The 16,750-nt window shown below is 48.9% G+C and overlaps 1 protein-coding gene across 2 annotated transcripts in view; it reads right to left on the bottom strand.

Moving 5' to 3' along the window:
* PDPK1 (3-phosphoinositide dependent protein kinase 1) overlaps positions 1-16,750 on the bottom strand; it is a 71,374-nt gene that overhangs the window by 14,490 nt on the left and 40,134 nt on the right. The window contains exons 7-11 of one of the 2 annotated variants that reach the window (XM_060031561.1): positions 8,019-8,094; positions 3,693-3,761; positions 3,361-3,457; positions 2,162-2,335; positions 245-462 (exon numbers count right to left, since the gene is read on the bottom strand). In XM_060031561.1, coding sequence (XP_059887544.1) covers positions 245-462; positions 2,162-2,335; positions 3,361-3,457; positions 3,693-3,761; positions 8,019-8,094 — 634 coding nt within the window. The remainder of the gene's footprint in view (positions 1-244; positions 463-2,161; positions 2,336-3,360; positions 3,458-3,692; positions 3,762-8,018; positions 8,095-16,750) is intronic. The other variant, XM_060031562.1, reaches the window with a different exon arrangement.

Genomic DNA, 16,750 nt, shown 5'->3' with positions numbered 1-16,750 from the left:
CGGAGGGTCCCAAACCCACTCACCCCCCAGCCAGCCCTCCAAACACCCACTTCCAGTTGGACACTTTGAGGGTCCTTATCTACAGAAAGGCAGCTGTGTGAGGCGGAAGGGAGCAGAGCCTTTACAGCAGTGGTGACGAAGGCAGGACGCCCAAGCTCTGTCAGTTACCACGGCTGGCGTTCATCCCCGCGCGTTCCACCCTGCGTTTCTAAATGGGGCGCTGCTTACAGCTGTACGTTCTTACCAAGGGTTTCCGCTGGCCTGCTTCTCCAATAACAACCTCTTCTCATCTTCAGAAAACTGTAAGTCCAGTTCAAAAGAATTAGTGTCCAGGTCGTGGATATACTGCTCGATGTTGCTTCCCACCCTCTGGGGCAGCCCCGCGTCCGCGGCGGACAGGGAGTGGGAGGAGGAGGACGACGACACCTGCATGCAGCCGAACTGGCTCAGGAGATTGTCGTACTGCACAGAGAAGAGGGAAAAGTGAGAACAGTGCCTGGACTTCCCTCCAGTCCAAAGATCCAGACACACTCTGACCTATCGTACACCCAGCAGGCCTCACCCCAAAGGCCATGGGAGACGAGTCACTGACACGCAGCCCAGCTTTCTCCTCTACTACACAGCTGACCACCAGCCTCAGGCTGGATCCAGCCTGCCCTGCGTCCCCCTTCTGATGGCAATGTCAGAAGCTGTTCGCCCCAGAGAGGAGCTTATCCTCAGTATTAACCTACAGGAAGGGGAGGCCCGGGACCTGTGGCCTGCTGGCCTCTTTGAGCCCCGTGCTGCCCTGGAGGATCAGGATTAAGATGGCGACACTTGAGTACCAAGAAGCCAGAGCTCTCAACATGGCAAACATGATGGAACAGCAGACAGAGGGCCTGCAACAGACACTCAAGAGTACGCACACACCCATGAAGCCAGGCTCCCTGGGCACCGAGACCTGAGACAACCGGGGCCTCAGTGGCTCCCTCAGAGCCTGGCCAGCAGAGCATGCTGCTCCCCTGGCACACCCCTGCCAAAGGCCCTGGGGACCCCGCCTGTGCCTGCCGGCCATGACCCCAGAACAATATCAGGGCCCAAGGGCCTGGTCGGCAACTAGGGCCAAGGGAGGGAGCCCTTTGCAGTCTGCACACGCAGAGGCTGTGGACAGCCGTGACCACTGAGGTAGGGAAGCAAGTCAGTGGGGAGCACAGATGGCAATCCACATCTGGCTCAATTCAAGTCTGGGCATAAAGGATATTTTAGGGCAAAAAAGGGAGGGATGTGTTGCTTAAAACAGTAGGTAGGAGACATAGGGGGCTCTTGATCTCCAAGAGGTGATGCCAGTTGTAATTTTAACTTAGCCTTGGATGACTTTTACGTGAACTCTAGAATTCCTCAGTCAACTGAGGCGGAACTCTATATAAGATAACTGGTTGCAATAAGCCACAATGACAGAAATCAAACCAGAAATATGGACTATGACTGATAAACAAAACACCTGACATTACATGTAAATATGGGGGTCCTGGTGGAGGGTGACCTGAAGGTGGTGACAGACACACTGCAGCTCACCATCCTCCTCAGCCCATTTCTGCATGTTTCACACCGTCCATAAGGAAAGTTTAAAGGACAAAGTATACTGAAGACCCTATGTCTGAGCTTCCCTCGGACCCCAGGGTGCCTCATCCCTCGAGCCTGTGCCACTGTCCCGCTTGTACCAGGCACTAAGAGCCGATAGTGACCAGTGTCCATCCTCAATACTACATCCCCCCAAAGTTCAAAGCAGCAGCAGCACCCTGGGATTCTCTGGGAAATACCAGAGGCATTCCAGAATGTCTTCAGATACAAAATTATAAGGACATCAGCCAAAACCGGAAAACAGAAGCCCACCAGGAGAATCAGCGCCCAGGCTCTGGTTCGACCCCTTTGGGCAAAAATTAACTAGAGGAAATGAGAAAGGGATGCACGCACCTGGTGATCTGCACTCGGGGCAGACATAAGCCTCTTCGGCCCCAGTCTCAGGCCACAGAGTGTTCACTGCCCCTCCCCCTCCACGGATCTACATTGGCTCCCCCTTTAGCCACTCATCCCACCACCTGGGGTCCCTGGCCCCGCCCAGAGGAGCCACTTCCCAGGCGGGGCCGGCAGGACCCATCTCGGCCCTGGCGCACTGGCTTACATTGCCGTAGCAGTCCTCATCATCTTCTGACATGGCCGGTAAGTAAGCTGTGAGCTTCGGAGGCGTCTGGTGATGCAGGTTCTCCCACGTGATGGACTCAAAGAACGGATGAGCTTTCAGAGGGCCATACCCTTCCATTTCTTCACAGCCTAATCGCTTTGTGGCATCTAAAACCTTAAATACAAGTCAAGTCAGCATTGGGGTTAAAAAGTAATTCTGACAAAAAAAATTACTTCTGAGTAGTAGTTCTTTTCAATTCTTGGGATCTCCTGGAAATAGGAAGGGCACAGTGTGCTGGGGACAACTGAGTCACCATGGGGGGTAGGGGGGTGGCCACGCGCAGCTTTCACTTCTCCGGAGTCTCTGCTCCTCCCCCCACAGGTGAAAATGAATCACTACATCAAAAGTTAAATGAATAGCAGCAAGTATTCTCTTAAAATCCTAAAACAAGAAAAAGAGGAACTCACTGGCTTTAATAAGAGAATGAAGAGTTTACATGAACAGGAAGCTATCACAGACGGGGAGTAAAGTGCCTTGGGTCCCCCGCCTGCACGTGGTCTCAAAGGGCCCCACAGCCAGCTCCTCCAGAATTCGGCTGCCCCCCCCAGACCCACAGAGGATCCAACGCACTCCCCCACTGAGGGGACAGACACACAAGGGACAGGTGGGAAGAGGCTGACTGACCCTGCTCCCCCAAATCAAGTGAATGGAAGGTCTGGAGCCAAAACACACCAGGGGAAGGGACACTATAGTTTCTAGAACATAAACAGACACTCCCTTCCTGGGTAAATCTGTTTACCTTTGCTATATAGCTTGGGTTGATCTTTAGCACCTTCACGTAGCTGACTCTAAAGTTGATACAGATGTCGCTAAGTAGAATTTACAACCACCTGCCACTGCAGCACACCGAGCTGCTGCAGCGTCTGGTAACTTAAAATGGTGTGTGTGTTGATGAGCAAATGCAAAGTGATACAGTAATTTCCTATCTTATTAAGCTCAAGAATCAGGCACTTGGAAACTGAAAAGGCCTAACAGGATGAGACTGAAGATATGCATCTACCTACAATCACTATCAACCCTAAAATGCCCTTTTATTAAACATAGGTGCCTCCAAGGAAAGGCCCTCTGACCACAAGTTCAGAGGGACTCAGGGTGTGGCTACTGGATCATCCTACCAGAAGAAAATTTGAAATATTTACCAGAAGTTTTTCCACAAGATCTCTTGCCTTAGGAAAGAATTTTTCAGGAAAGTCATATTCCAACTTAATGATCTTCTGAAATATAAGATATTCATTTCTGTAAAATAAGAAAAGCCATCATTCTGGGCAGGGTCACACAAACCTCCCCAGTACAGAGCTGTACTTTCCTGGGACAGCCATCTGCCTCTCTCCCCAGAGAGCCACCATGTTCACTAAAGAGCCGTCATAAAACTTCCCCCCACTCTGCCCTAACCCTGGGACTGCCCCCTCCCACTTCTCTGTCAGGCTGCTGAGAAGGGCTAGGAGTGGGGTGTGGGGTGTGGGTCTCTTACCCAGCTCGGAACGGTGGCAGTCCTGCCACAAGCTGGTATATTATGCATCCAAGAGCCCAAAGGTCTGAACTTTAAGGGAGGGGAAAAACAAAGAAGAATGACATTTGTAACATTTCAGTGGCGAGCATGGTTCATTTCCATCCTGTCTGTTCACACCACCCATTTCAGCCTCTAATCTATTTCTCACCTTTAAAACCAGGTCAGTGTGAGGGTGAAAACCTGCTCTGGGATCTCCTTGAGGGGGCCTCTCTGCGGATCCAGGACCAGAGGATCCCTCCCACACACAGCAGGCACTACTGGGCCAGGCTGGGCGCCTCGCTCAGGGGCAACCAACGACCTCACAGTCCCGGTCTGGTCCTGGCCAGGGAGCAGCGGTCACTCCTGACTACAGCAAATACTGGCCAAAAAGCCCCTTCTTCCAGTGCCAGGGGCAGGGGCAGGGGCACTGGCAGGTTGGTACAGCTGAGTCTCAGATTCTCTCACAGCTCACTGTTTACCCCCAGGCCACAGACGCGAGCTCATGTATGCCAAGGAGCCAAATCACAGTCCACAGGATGCGCACAAAACAAGCTTTCTCTTTCCCTTCTTGGACTCACTGTGCAAAGCCCTGCCCCTCCTTTATGAACATTTTAATTATACATTTTAAAAATTTTTATTTTTATTTATTTTTGGCTGCATTGGGTCTTCGTTGCTGTGCATGGGCTTTCTCTAGTTGCGGTGAGTGGGGGCTACTCTTCATTGTGGTGCGTGGGCTTCTCGTTGCAGTGGCTTCTCTTGTTGCGGAGCACAGGCTCTAGGAGCGCGGGCTTCAGTAGTTGTGGCACGTGGGCTCAGTAGTTGTGGCACACGGGTTCAGTAGTTGTGGCTCGCAGCTCTAGAGCACTGGCTCAGTAGTTGTGGCGCGTGGGCTTAGTTGCTCCGCAGCATGAGGGATCTTCCCAGATCAGAGCTCAAACCCGTGTCCCCTGCATTGATTGGCAGGCGGATTCTTAACCACTGCGCCACCAGGGAAGCCCTTAATTATACATTTTAAAGGAAACACACTACGGTTCTGAATTTCCCTAAGTCTTTTCCAGAACCAGCTGGCAGGGACCCTGGAGGGGCTGCTCTGCTCACCACCCTCCTTCCCTCCTGCTCCTGTTTTTTCTCTCCCCTCAGTGCATCTCAGAGTTCATGGCTGAGAACTACTTTGCATATTTTATTTCCTCTGTAAATCTTGCATTCTATTCCCAGCTCAGCCCTATGAAAGCATCAAGACACAACTTGCCCTGCATGGCCAACTACCTCCCCACAAGCCCTAAATGTACGGAGGGTTCATGCATTGCTGGATACAGTCAGTTTCTGCAAGAGGCCACAGCTTGGCATTCTGGAAGATGAAATCGTAGGTCGTGGGTGGAGACAACAGGCCAATTACAGTGCTGGGGGCCTTGGGTGAAGGCTCTGTCCTCAGACCCATATCACAGCACCGTTGGCCCGGGGTAGATGAAGCACTTGATGTGGGTGAAAAATGCCACAGATCAGAAATCTGAGTCACAACACACAGATGGAGTGAAGGGCATGTTAAAAATGAACGTACATTCTACTCAGTAACTAGTTCTTACACTTGGTTTTCTCTGCTGTTTAGTGTAGTTAAAATGGGGAGCTACAAGAGAAAAACGCCAACGGAAAAGTATCGGCCTTTCCATGTGGCAGTGGCCAGAGAGGAGGGGCAGAGCTGTGGGGTGGGGCTGCCTCTGCTGCTTTCACAGGTCATCTCCAGGGAGTGGGACTGCCAGCAGAATGGCTTCTGGGCTAACTTTCCACAGGTATCTTGCCATTTAAAATGTTTTTTAATACAATGAAAACTAAAGGGGGAAGCCAGTGTAACATTTCTGGAAAGCAGTATGCACCGATGATTTTTTAAATGCTCAGTTAAACCAAGTCACTCTACTTCTTGAAATTCAAAGAGGAACGTGGGGGATCCCTGGGAGACTCTCCAGCTGAACAGGCAGGAGGGCCCTTCTTCCCCAGCGCAGGACATGCCGCACGTAGAGGCACACCAGGCTGTGCCCAATATATGAAAACTACTTCAACGTCTTTAACAGTAAAGGAAAAGCTCAATGAACTACAATGAATTCATATGTTGGAAAATCACACAGCTGTTAAAAGATTTCTGCCAATAATGTTAGTGATATGGGGAAATGTTCACCATATAATCACAGGGAGCAGGATTCAAAACTGGTTATTCAGTATGATTCCAGTTGTATAAAAATTATGTAAACACATTTAAAACACACAGAAAAAAGTAGCTGGAAAGAAAGACATACCAAAACTTATCTGTGACTACAAGTGGGTTGGAGACTATGAGTGTTTTTTTGGCTTTTATTGTTTGTTTGTTTTATTTGGCCACCCGGACTGTGGGATCTCGGCTCCCCACCAGGAACTGAACCCAGGCCTCAGCAGTGAAAGCGCCGAATCCTAACCGCTAGACCACCAGGAAACTTTTTTTTTTTATTCTCCATATTTTCTAAGAATTCTTTATAATGAGTAAGTATCATTTTTAGAATCAGGAAAAAAATTCTTAACTATTTTTTAAATAAGTATCACATGACTTTAAAAATTAAAAGCATAAAAAGGCATCCAGTGAGGTCTCACTCACAGCCCTAACCCTTACCCCCACCACAGATAACCAGTTATCCATGGCTTGTATATCCTTCTTGAGGTTTAAATGCACAGACAAGTGACTCTGGGTGGCCACTCTGTATCTTCCTTCTCTCACTGAGTAGAGCCTGGAGACCTTCCTCCATTAGTACGAAAGGAATTCCTCTTCTTGAAAGTAAACCCCAACTCGAGGGAAAGCTAGTTCTTAGGCAGCAGTGACACACACTTGGAGAATCTGGCCCAGTGCACCCACCACCTGGAGGAGGGTCTCTCAGCCTGGGCCCTGTGGGCATCTGGGACCCGTCATCCTTGCTGGGGGGCCATTTCTACACTGTAGGATGTTGGGCAGCGCCCTTGGCTCCACCCATTCCCTTCCCACCCCCGCCAAGTTGTGACACCAAAACTGTGTCTAGACATGGCCAGATGTCCCCTGGCGGGCAGAACTGTCCCAGCTGGGAAGCCCTGACCTACAACAGCATCTGGCCCACAGTGAGAGCTCAAAGTCTGTTGGTTCAATAAGAGTAGAAAACAAAAAGCAAAACAAAAACAAAAAAAGCCCAAAGAGCCCAGCAACTGCTAAGATGCCCAAGCTTAATTTTTCTGAATATACTTCCAACCATCATGTTTGTGCCCTGTGGCTCCACCCCCTAAAGAGGTTTTAAAAAGCCATCAGGCTCAGAAACACAGAACTGCTGTGCCAAGAACCATCACTCCTCTGCTGCCCTGGCAGTCGCTTGTCACTTTAGGAAGGCGGCCCCTGGCAACCTGCCACTGCACGACACTGACCGTGTGGGCCTCTGTCAGCTCCAGCGATGGTCCCAGTGGGTTGAGTGTCTGGCTCAGGGCAGGAAGAATTCAAAGAAAAGCTTCAACCACAGAACTTGTCATCTCCAAACTCTGAAAGCCTAGGTTCTACTGCTGCCTCTCCATCTTCTACCTGCCTCATGTCCACCCAAGACAGCACCCCAGACTTCTCCCAGCTCCTGGCCATCGTCACCCCCACCTGCTTTACCTCCACTGCCCAACTGCCCTGCCACTGACCCTCTCCACTCTCTGGACCTCCACTCTTGTGAACACAATATCCCACCCCCTGCACTTCTCATTTTCACAACTGAGGACTCCACCAAGGCTCTCAATCCTGTCGCCACCACTGGGCCTCCCCCCTGTAGTGATAGCTGGGCTCCTGCTGGGAAACTGGCCCAGTCCTGTCCCCTCCCACAGACGCTGCCTTCTGGGCCTGTCCTGCACTCTGCAGAGCACGTTACACTGAACAGTTGACCTGCTGCTGCTGCCACAGCCAGGGTGCCTGAGCTGGAGGTGGCACCGTGGCACCAATGGTCCCGGGGCTCTGGGACACAGCAGGAAGCCTCGTGTCACTAATACAGACCTGTCGGCCACAGTACTCCCCACTGAATAGTTAGTTGTTTAGTTGTTCCTGAAGGAACAAGATCAAATCTCGAAGCATAAAAGCAACAACCACCCCAGGAAGTATAAGTAGTAACAAAGTAGCACACAGGTTATCAAAGGAAAGATGCTGGTTAAAAGACAAATGGCTAACTTCTTCCAAAGTAGGCTTGGCTATGTAAAGGCCATGAAAGGCACTCTCTTAACTATTAATTTCACCTGAAAAAAATACCAACTACTTATAGAGAAAAGAGAATTATGGATCAGATGAAAACAGGTTACCTTTTACAGGCCGATTTCTCTGTGAGCAGCTCTGGAGAAACATACTGGGCTGTTCCTACAAACGAGTTGGCCCTGGCTGATGAGAAGAGGGAAAAGGGTAAAGTTCATGCTGAGACACAGAGCATTTTCCACAGTGGACGCTGCACAGTCAGTGTTCATCTCTCGGGAAGCCACCGTCACCTGAGATCAGACTGTACGCTCCCGAGAACGGGACTTGTCAGAGGCCCTCCCATCACACCCCCTTCTTGGACCCGCCCCTTTGAGGGCTGGCTTCAAGGTTGCCTGCTCAGCAACACCAGCCCTGACTGCCAGGGCAGCCCCTCCTGGACCCCTCCCTGCCTTTCGCCAACACACCTGAGTGGCCCTCGCCCAGCATGCTGTCAGCTGGGAGCATCTTGAGGACAGGGGCCTTGTCTGTTCACTGCTGGACCTGTGGTGCCTAAAACAGCCCCGGACACACGCAGAATGTGGAAAGGACTGGATCTCCCGCAAGCTGCACGCAGGGCAGGGATACCCTCTCCTCATAACAAACAGTTCAGGCAGGTTAGGGACTACGAGAGGAATAAGACTCGGGCGTCACGGCCAGAGACCCTCTGCAACAGTCTGCCACCTCTAGTACTGGACTGTGCCAAGTTCAACTGCAGACTTGTGGGGTCTGGCTGCTGGCCCCACCCATCACTGCCACAAGGAGGCATGACACCCACGTCACCCTAGCAGGTCCTCAGGGGCTCATCAGTGGCCAGGCAGCCCTGAAAGAGCAGCACTGTGGGCACAAGCCAGCCTGCCCACACCCCATCCCCCAGCACCACTCCAGAGGTATCCCCCGCAGGGCATCCTCTGGCATCGGGGACAGAACAGCTGCTTTCAGCCTTGCCCACAACCAGAGGACACAGGATTGGGGATTCCTGTGTGAGAGCCGCCCACCATCTGAGGACAAATCACTTCTCTAAGGAGCACATGAAGTGCTGGGTCACCTCCACTGATTGATTCACTGGGGACACCCATGGCACTAGCAGCCAACTGCCTCCCACGACCTTCCACGCCTGCGCTGCATAACCAGACTCGGTAACCCGCTTTGAACGGCTGCCAGCGAGGCTCTGGTCCTGCTCAGACTGCCCTTCCCACTACCAGGTCCCTGCACGGCAACCCGGGGCACATGCAGGACACAACACCACAGCTCAACACCATTGTGCTCCAGACAAACAAGACCCTTTCACCTAGCCTGACCTACAGATCAAGCTGTCCCTTTCCTCAACATCTTTAATAATCTGGGCTAGAAATTACTTGTCTCCGTAGACAAATTTTCCTGAACTAACTTAGAAAGTGTACCGGGTAAAACATTACACCAATATACCTACCACTGAGAGGTCTCTGGCCCTTCAGGATCACTTCTGAAATCAGGCAACACTAAAAACTGTAACAGGCCCCCGGTGAAGGGACCTGCCTGTTGGCCCCACTGTCTCAGCTGTGGACAACTGGGCCCCCGGGACATCTGGCAATGCCTGGAGACATCTCTCGCCGCCACAATGGGGGCGGGAAGGGGCTGCTGTCACCTAGTGGGTAGAAGCCAGGGATACAGCTAAGTATCCTGCAGGGCACCAGACAGCCCCACAGCCAAGAATTCTCCAACCCCAAACGCCCCCAGGGGCTTGGCTATGAAGCCCTGGGTGGCCTCCTTGGGACAGCGCTCTGCCCAGACATTAGCACCTGCCCTCCAAAGACCCGGCTCTAAACACAGCAGGAGCAACTCACTCAGTTCTGGGATGTTCTAGAGGAGGAAGAGCTGGGGAAGGGAGGATGGCTGAAATTGCTTCTTTTTAGTCTTTCCTTCTCAAAGTCAACCACCCTGCTACACAAAGTGCTCCAGTTTGGGGAAAGTACCCTTCTCTTCCTGCACTGACTGAAGGCTCTGTACTGGGCACCTCAACTTAGGCCTGACTCAGAAATAACTTGACAGGGTACAGCCACCTGCAGTAAAACACGACAGACCCATGCTTTGTCTATAGCTGTATTCTTTACAGTGTATGGCTATAAACAACACACCACCAGAATTAAAATGCAAAAGAAACCCAGGGCCCATGGCCACACCAATTCAGCATGCAATGGTCTGCTGTGAGGCAGGCCCACTGGCCATGGTGGCCATCGGCTCCCCATCTGCCATCCCTGGGGTGGGCAGCCAGCAGGGCTCCCCATACGGGAGACTTCCTAACTGCGGGTCCAAGAGCCTCCAAAGGCAGATGCCTAAAAAATACAGACAAGGCCGACATGCTGCACCTTCCCCATGTGTTCCCAGATGCAGTCTCTGTCCTTCTCTGTGCCCTGGAGCCAGCAGGAACCCCCAGTGGGAGACAGGAGAGAGATGGAGATTATTCCTCCTGGCCAACCCCCAGGCCACAGCCCTCTCCCACCACAGAGCCCACCCCCCACCCCCACCCCCACCCCCACCCCGCCCTCAGGTGCTGGTCCCTCCCACCTGCCCTCCCAGGGCCGAGGGGCTCTCTATCCCGCTGCGGGAGCCCAGCTTCCTTGGGCCCTGCTGTCTGTAACTGGTCCCCTAGGTCAGCTACTCTCCTGTAGAGACTTCTCAGCCACGTTTGCATCCTTCCAGGACCCTGACAGCCGAGAACACTGAAGTGATTCAACAGAGGAAGAAAACAAATCAAGAGCTAAAACCAAGTGAAACCAACCTTACAATGAATCAAAGAAATGTTAATTAATATGGTAGCCTATCAAATCGGCAAAGATAAAAAAGAAGGAAAATGCACAGTATTGGCAAGGATTTGAAGAGGAAAACCTCACAGTGCTACTGGTGGGAATGTGAAATGCTGTGACTTTGGAGGAGCAATTTTCCAAAAAACATCAAAAGCCATACAGGACAGGCTTGCTTTCTGACCCAGCAATTCATTTCTGGCACCTGATCCTCCAGGACGGAGCCAGCACAGATGGCAGGGCCATGACACAATCCTTCGGGGGACAGGCTTCAACTCGATACTTCACCTGTTCAGTGTTTCTGTTCTTCATAATAATTGTGCGTCACTTCCGTGATTTATATTTTTAAATGCTATTATTGAAAAGTTCTAGAAATATATTTTTATATGGAAAGATATGTATTACACATAATTAAATAATTCAGGCTATCACACAGTATGCAGAGGTATTTGTGCTTTTAAATAGCTACATTATGCACAAAACAAAGTGGACAGGAGACACACACACACCACATGGCTGGGCTTTAAAGAGCAAATCGTGACGGCATCAGGACTGTGTGCTGCTGCTGCTGCTTCTGTAAGCTTTCTGGGCCTGCGTCTGCTTGTCCCCCACAACACCTGCTGCTTCCTCTTCCCCAGGAGCCTATGTCCACCTTCTTAAAGGGACTCCCAAGTCCCTGGGGATACAGAGTCACCCCCTTAGAAAGGAGCTCTTTCGCTAGTCTAGAGATGAATGAATCCTCTGGAGTGTGGAAAAGAATAACTGTCCTCAGAATGATGTTCTAAAGACATAAAATAATATCTACAAGACTATACATAATGAAAGTATCAAAATATTAAAGTAATAAATATGCAATATACTAATATGTTTCTTTTTTATTAATGCACCAACAAGATCTGGCAGCAGGTCTATTAATAGAGTAATTCTGAAGTAGCGATGAGCATAAACAATAGATCAAGAATCTGTGACGACTGTGACAGGACATGAAAACATCTGTGATTTCTAATGACACAGATGTTTGTTGCCTAACTTCATAACTGAAGGAGATGCTCGATTTCACTGAAGGGTTAGTGAAAACAAGTAATTTTCTCCTCTCCCACTTCACGAATGGCAGATTTCTATCTGTGACACCAGGGTAAGAGCCCAAGAGAGCATTAGAAAGCCACAGAGATAATCTAGTTACCTACCCCTGTAAACTCAGAGATTAGCCAGAGGTCAAAATTCTCCAGCTACTGGAAAACCAAGGCCCACAAGCCACTGTTGGCTTATGCTGCCTCCTTTAGGCTACTGACCCACTCAACAGGAGGCCAAAGGGTCAGGGTAAAGAAGGGTTTGGGCTGGGTTGTTACCTCCACCATCAAAGTGGTTCAAATAAACGGGCCAGCACCCTGGGCTGTGGACCACTCTGGCCACCACAGATCTGCAGGTCAGACTGTGAGGTGCCAGTGGGGACGGAGGGACCTGACATGCTCCTGAGGTCAGAACACTCTCTTCAAAGCCAAAAGTGCAGACTGCTATTGTCTTATCCATGAACCCACATATGAAGCACAGCAAACACACTCCACAAAATGTGCTTATTAGCTCTTGGACAGAACACAAGCAAATTGAATCCAACAACACATAAAAAGGAGTGTGCACCATGACCAACTGGGATTTAATCTCAGGAATGCAAGGGTGGTTCAGCACATAAAAACCAATCAATATATTACATCACATCATTAGAATAAAGGACAAAAACCACATGACCATCTTGATCAAGAGATGCAGAAAAACCATCTAACAAAAATTCAACACTCCTTCATGGTAAAGTATAAAACAAACTAGAAACAGAAGGGAACTTCCTCCGGGCTTCCCTGGTGGCGCAGTGGTTAAGAACCCGCCTGCCAATGCAGCAGACACAGGTTCGAGCCCTGGTCCAGGAAGATCCCACATGCCGCGGAGCAACTAAGCCCGTGTGCCACAACTACTGAGCCCACGTGCCACAACTACTGAAGCCCGTGTGCCTAGAGCAACAAGAGAAGCCATCACAATGAGAAGCCCGCGCACCACAACAAAGAGTAGCCCCCGGGGTTTCCCTGGTGGCACAGTGGTTGAGAGTCCGCCTGCCGATTCAGGGGACACGGGTTCATGCCCCAGTCCGGGAAGATCCCACATGCCGCGGAGCAGCTAGGCCCGTGAGCCATGGCCGCTGAGCCTGTGCGTCCGGAGCCTGTGCTCCGTAACGGGAGAGGCCACAACAGTGAGAGGCCCGCGTACCGCAAAAAAAAAAAGAGTAGCCCCTGCTCGCCATAACTAGAGAAAGCCTGCGCGCAGCCACAAAGACCCAACGCAGCCAAAAATAAATAAAATGAATAAATTAAAAAAAAAAAAGAAGGGAACTTCCTCAACCTGATAAAGGCACCTATGAAAAACCCACAACGAACATCATACTCAATGGTGAAAGACAAAGCTTTTCCCCTAAGGTCAGGAACAAGACAAGGATGCCTGCTCTCGCCATTTCTATTCAATGGGGAGGTTCTAGCCAGGGCAATTAGGCAAGAAAATGAAGCAAAACGCATCCAGGCTGGAAAGGAAGAAGTAAACTATCTCTAATCACAGATGACATGATCTGTACGTAAAAAGTCCCAAGGAAGTCACTAAAAAACTATTAAAACTAATAAACAAGTCCATCAGGTTGCAGGACGTAAGATCAGTGTACCAAAAAAAATCAACTATATTTCTATATACTCTCAATGAACAATCTGAAAATTAAGAAAACAATTATATTTACAATAGCCTCAAAAATAAAATGAAATACTTAGGAATAAATTTAACAAAAGAAGTGCAAAGCTGGGACTTCCCTGGTGGCGCAGTGGTTAAGAATCCGCTTGCCAATGCAGGGGACACAGGTTCGATCCGTGGTCCGGGAAGATTCCACATGCCACAGAGCAACTAAGCCTGCGCGCCACAACTACTGAAGCCCACGCACCCTACAGCCCAGGCTCCGCAACAAAAGAAGCCAACCGCAATGAGAAGCCTGCGCACAGCAATGAAGAGTAGCCCCCACTCACTGCAACTAGAGAAAGCCCGTGCACAGCAACGAAGACCCACCACAGCCAAAAATAAAATTTAAAAAAAAAAGTGCAAAGCTTATAACACGGAAAACTACAAAAAATTTTTGAAAGAAATTACAGAAGATATAAATAAACAGAAAGACATTCCACGTTGAAGGATCAGAAGACAATATTGTTAAGAGAGCAATACTCCCCAAACTGATCTATACATTCAACAAAATCCCTATCCTAATCCCAGATGGCTTTCACTTAGCACAATGTTTTCAAGGTTCATCAATGCTGGAGCCTATATCAGAACTTCATTCCTTTTAAGGCTGAATAATATTCCACTATACAGATAGACCACACTCTGTTTATCCATTCATCAGTTGATGGATACTTGAGTTGTTTCCACTCCTTGGCTATTACAAATAAAGCTGCTATAAACACTAGCGTACAACTTTTTATGTAAACATTTGTTTTTCAGTTCTCTTGGATATATACCTAGAAGCTGAATGGCTGATTATAAGGTAACTATGCTTAACCTTCTGAGGAATTGCCAGACTTTTCCAAAGCGGCTGCATCATTTGACAATCCCACCTGCAGAGTACAAGGGCTTTGATTTCTCAACAGCCTTGCTAATACTTCTTATCGGATATCTTTTTGATTAGTCATCCTAGTGGGTGTGGAGTGGTGTCTCAGTGTGGTTTTGATTTGCATTTCCCTAATGATATTGAGCATCTTTTCATGTGTTTATTAGCCATTTGCTTATCTTCTTTAGAAAAATGTCTATTCAGACCCTTTGCCCATTAAAAAAAAATTTTTTTGTTATGAGTTCTTTATATATTCTGGATACAAGCCCCTTATCAGATATATGATTTGAAATTTTTTTTCCTATTCAACCCCACAGGTTGTCTTTTTCACTTTCTTAATGGTATCACAGCACCAAAGTTTTAAAACTTGTTCTGCTGCTTGTACTTCTGGTATTGTATCTAAGAAACCGGACCCTAACCCAAGGTCAAGAACGTTTACTCCCATGATTTCTTCCAAGAGTGTAATAGTTTTAGCTCCTACATTCAGATCTCTGATTTGTCCAAGTTAACTTTTGTGTATGTTGTGAGGTGGGATAATAATGTTTTTGATGAATTGGTCATCATTGGAGGATGACAGTGAACCAATTCATGCTTTCCAAAAGCTGCAAATAAAGGGGAATGAAGCAAGCATTTATCCTGTTTTTCCTCCACAATCAATATCACTAAACAAATAGTGGCTAAGGGGAAGTTTCTCTTTAAAGAAGAATTCCAGGGATTTTTCCCTGGTGGCGCAGTGGTTAAGAATCCACCTGCCAATGCAGGGGACACGGGTTCGAGCCCTGGTCCGGAAGATTCCACATGCCGCAGAGCAACTAAGCCCGTGTGCCACAACTGCTGAGCCTGTGCTCTAGAACCCGCGAGCCACAACTACTGCCTGTGCACCTAGAGCCCGTGCTCCGCAACAAGAGAAGCCACCGCAGTGAGAAGCCCAGCAGCACAACAAACAGTGGCCCCCACTCACCGCAGCTAGAGAAAGGCCACGCGCAGCAACAAAGACCCAACGCAGCCAAAATAAAATAAATAAATAAATTTATTTAAAAAAAAAAAAAAAAAGAATCCGCCTGCCAAGGCAGGGGACACAGGTTCAATCCCTGATCCGGGAAGATCCCGCCTGCCACAGAGCAACTAAGCCCATGCACTACAACTACTGAGCCTGCGCTCTAGAGCCCGCAAGCCACAACTACTGAGCCTGCGCGCCCTACAGCCTGTCCTCCGCAACGAGAAGCCCGCGTACCACAACAGAGTAGCCCTCGCTCGCTGCAACTAGAGAAAGCCCGTGTGCAGTAACGAAGACTGAACACAGCCAATAAATAAATAATTTTTTAAAAAATTTTAATTAAAAAAAAGAAGAATTCCAACTCAAGAATGAAAGAACTGGGCTATGATCACTCTGCATTCTCTAATGAATTGATGGATCTAGGATATCATGGCTATAAAGGGCTGTTGACAGGGAGAGACGAATGGATGCTACATGCTTCCTAATGAAGAACACACCACACACACCAGCCTCTGGTGTGAAAGGACTGAACCTGAATGTGATCAAGCAGCCACATCCAACTCCCAATTTTCAACACATACAGAGGGGAGAGGAGCATGTTACATGACTCCACAGAGATGCAATCAGCAAACTCTGGGAAACTCTATAAGACAAATGACCTGGTTTCTTCAACAGACTGCAAGGGAAAAAACAGATGGAGAAGAAGCTATAGATAACAGAAATTTAAGAGAAAAATTAGCTAAGCTCAATGTGAGAATTTTATTTGAAACCTGATTCAAGTAAGCAACAACCAAAAAATTATGATGTGGAATTATGGCGACTGGAAACTTAACGCGGACTAAATATTTTAAGATATTAAGCTATTACTGCTAATTTTTTAATGTATAAAAATGGCATGGTATTATGGTTATGTTTTTTAAAAATAAGCTTTGTATTTAGTAATAAATACTAAAATATTTACAGGGAAAACAAATCGATGATGGTGGAAATCAGGTCACAAGGATGTTCTGAATTTTTACAAAAAGCAGGTACCCTTGTGTTTTAAAAACAACAACACTCTATGCATCACAGATATGACTAAACGAATACCAATACTGAAAAGACCAGAGTAATCGCTTCTCGATGGCTGGGAGGTATGCTTGGTGGTGGGAGTATAGGGGGGCAGGTGGCCCTGCATGTGCTAGAGTGGCAGCAGGGCAGAGGCTGTGAGAGGGTCTCCAGCCCACAGCACAGCAGGATGGAGGTCAACGCTGGTCAAAGGGTCTGGACAAAGGCGGTCCACAGAGGGCCACTGCACAGGTACAGGTGCAGTGACAGTGATGCTGGCTCTGAGGCTTCCCCGCTGCATCCCCTCTCCAGCAGTCCCCACACCTGGCGCCCCCCCCTCCCTGCACCCCCATA

This window comes from Delphinus delphis, chromosome 15 (assembly GCF_949987515.2).
Source record: "Delphinus delphis chromosome 15, mDelDel1.2, whole genome shotgun sequence".
NCBI classification, from domain to species: domain Eukaryota; kingdom Metazoa; phylum Chordata; class Mammalia; order Artiodactyla; family Delphinidae; genus Delphinus; species Delphinus delphis.
This window is presented reverse-complemented; position numbering and strand designations above follow the sequence as displayed.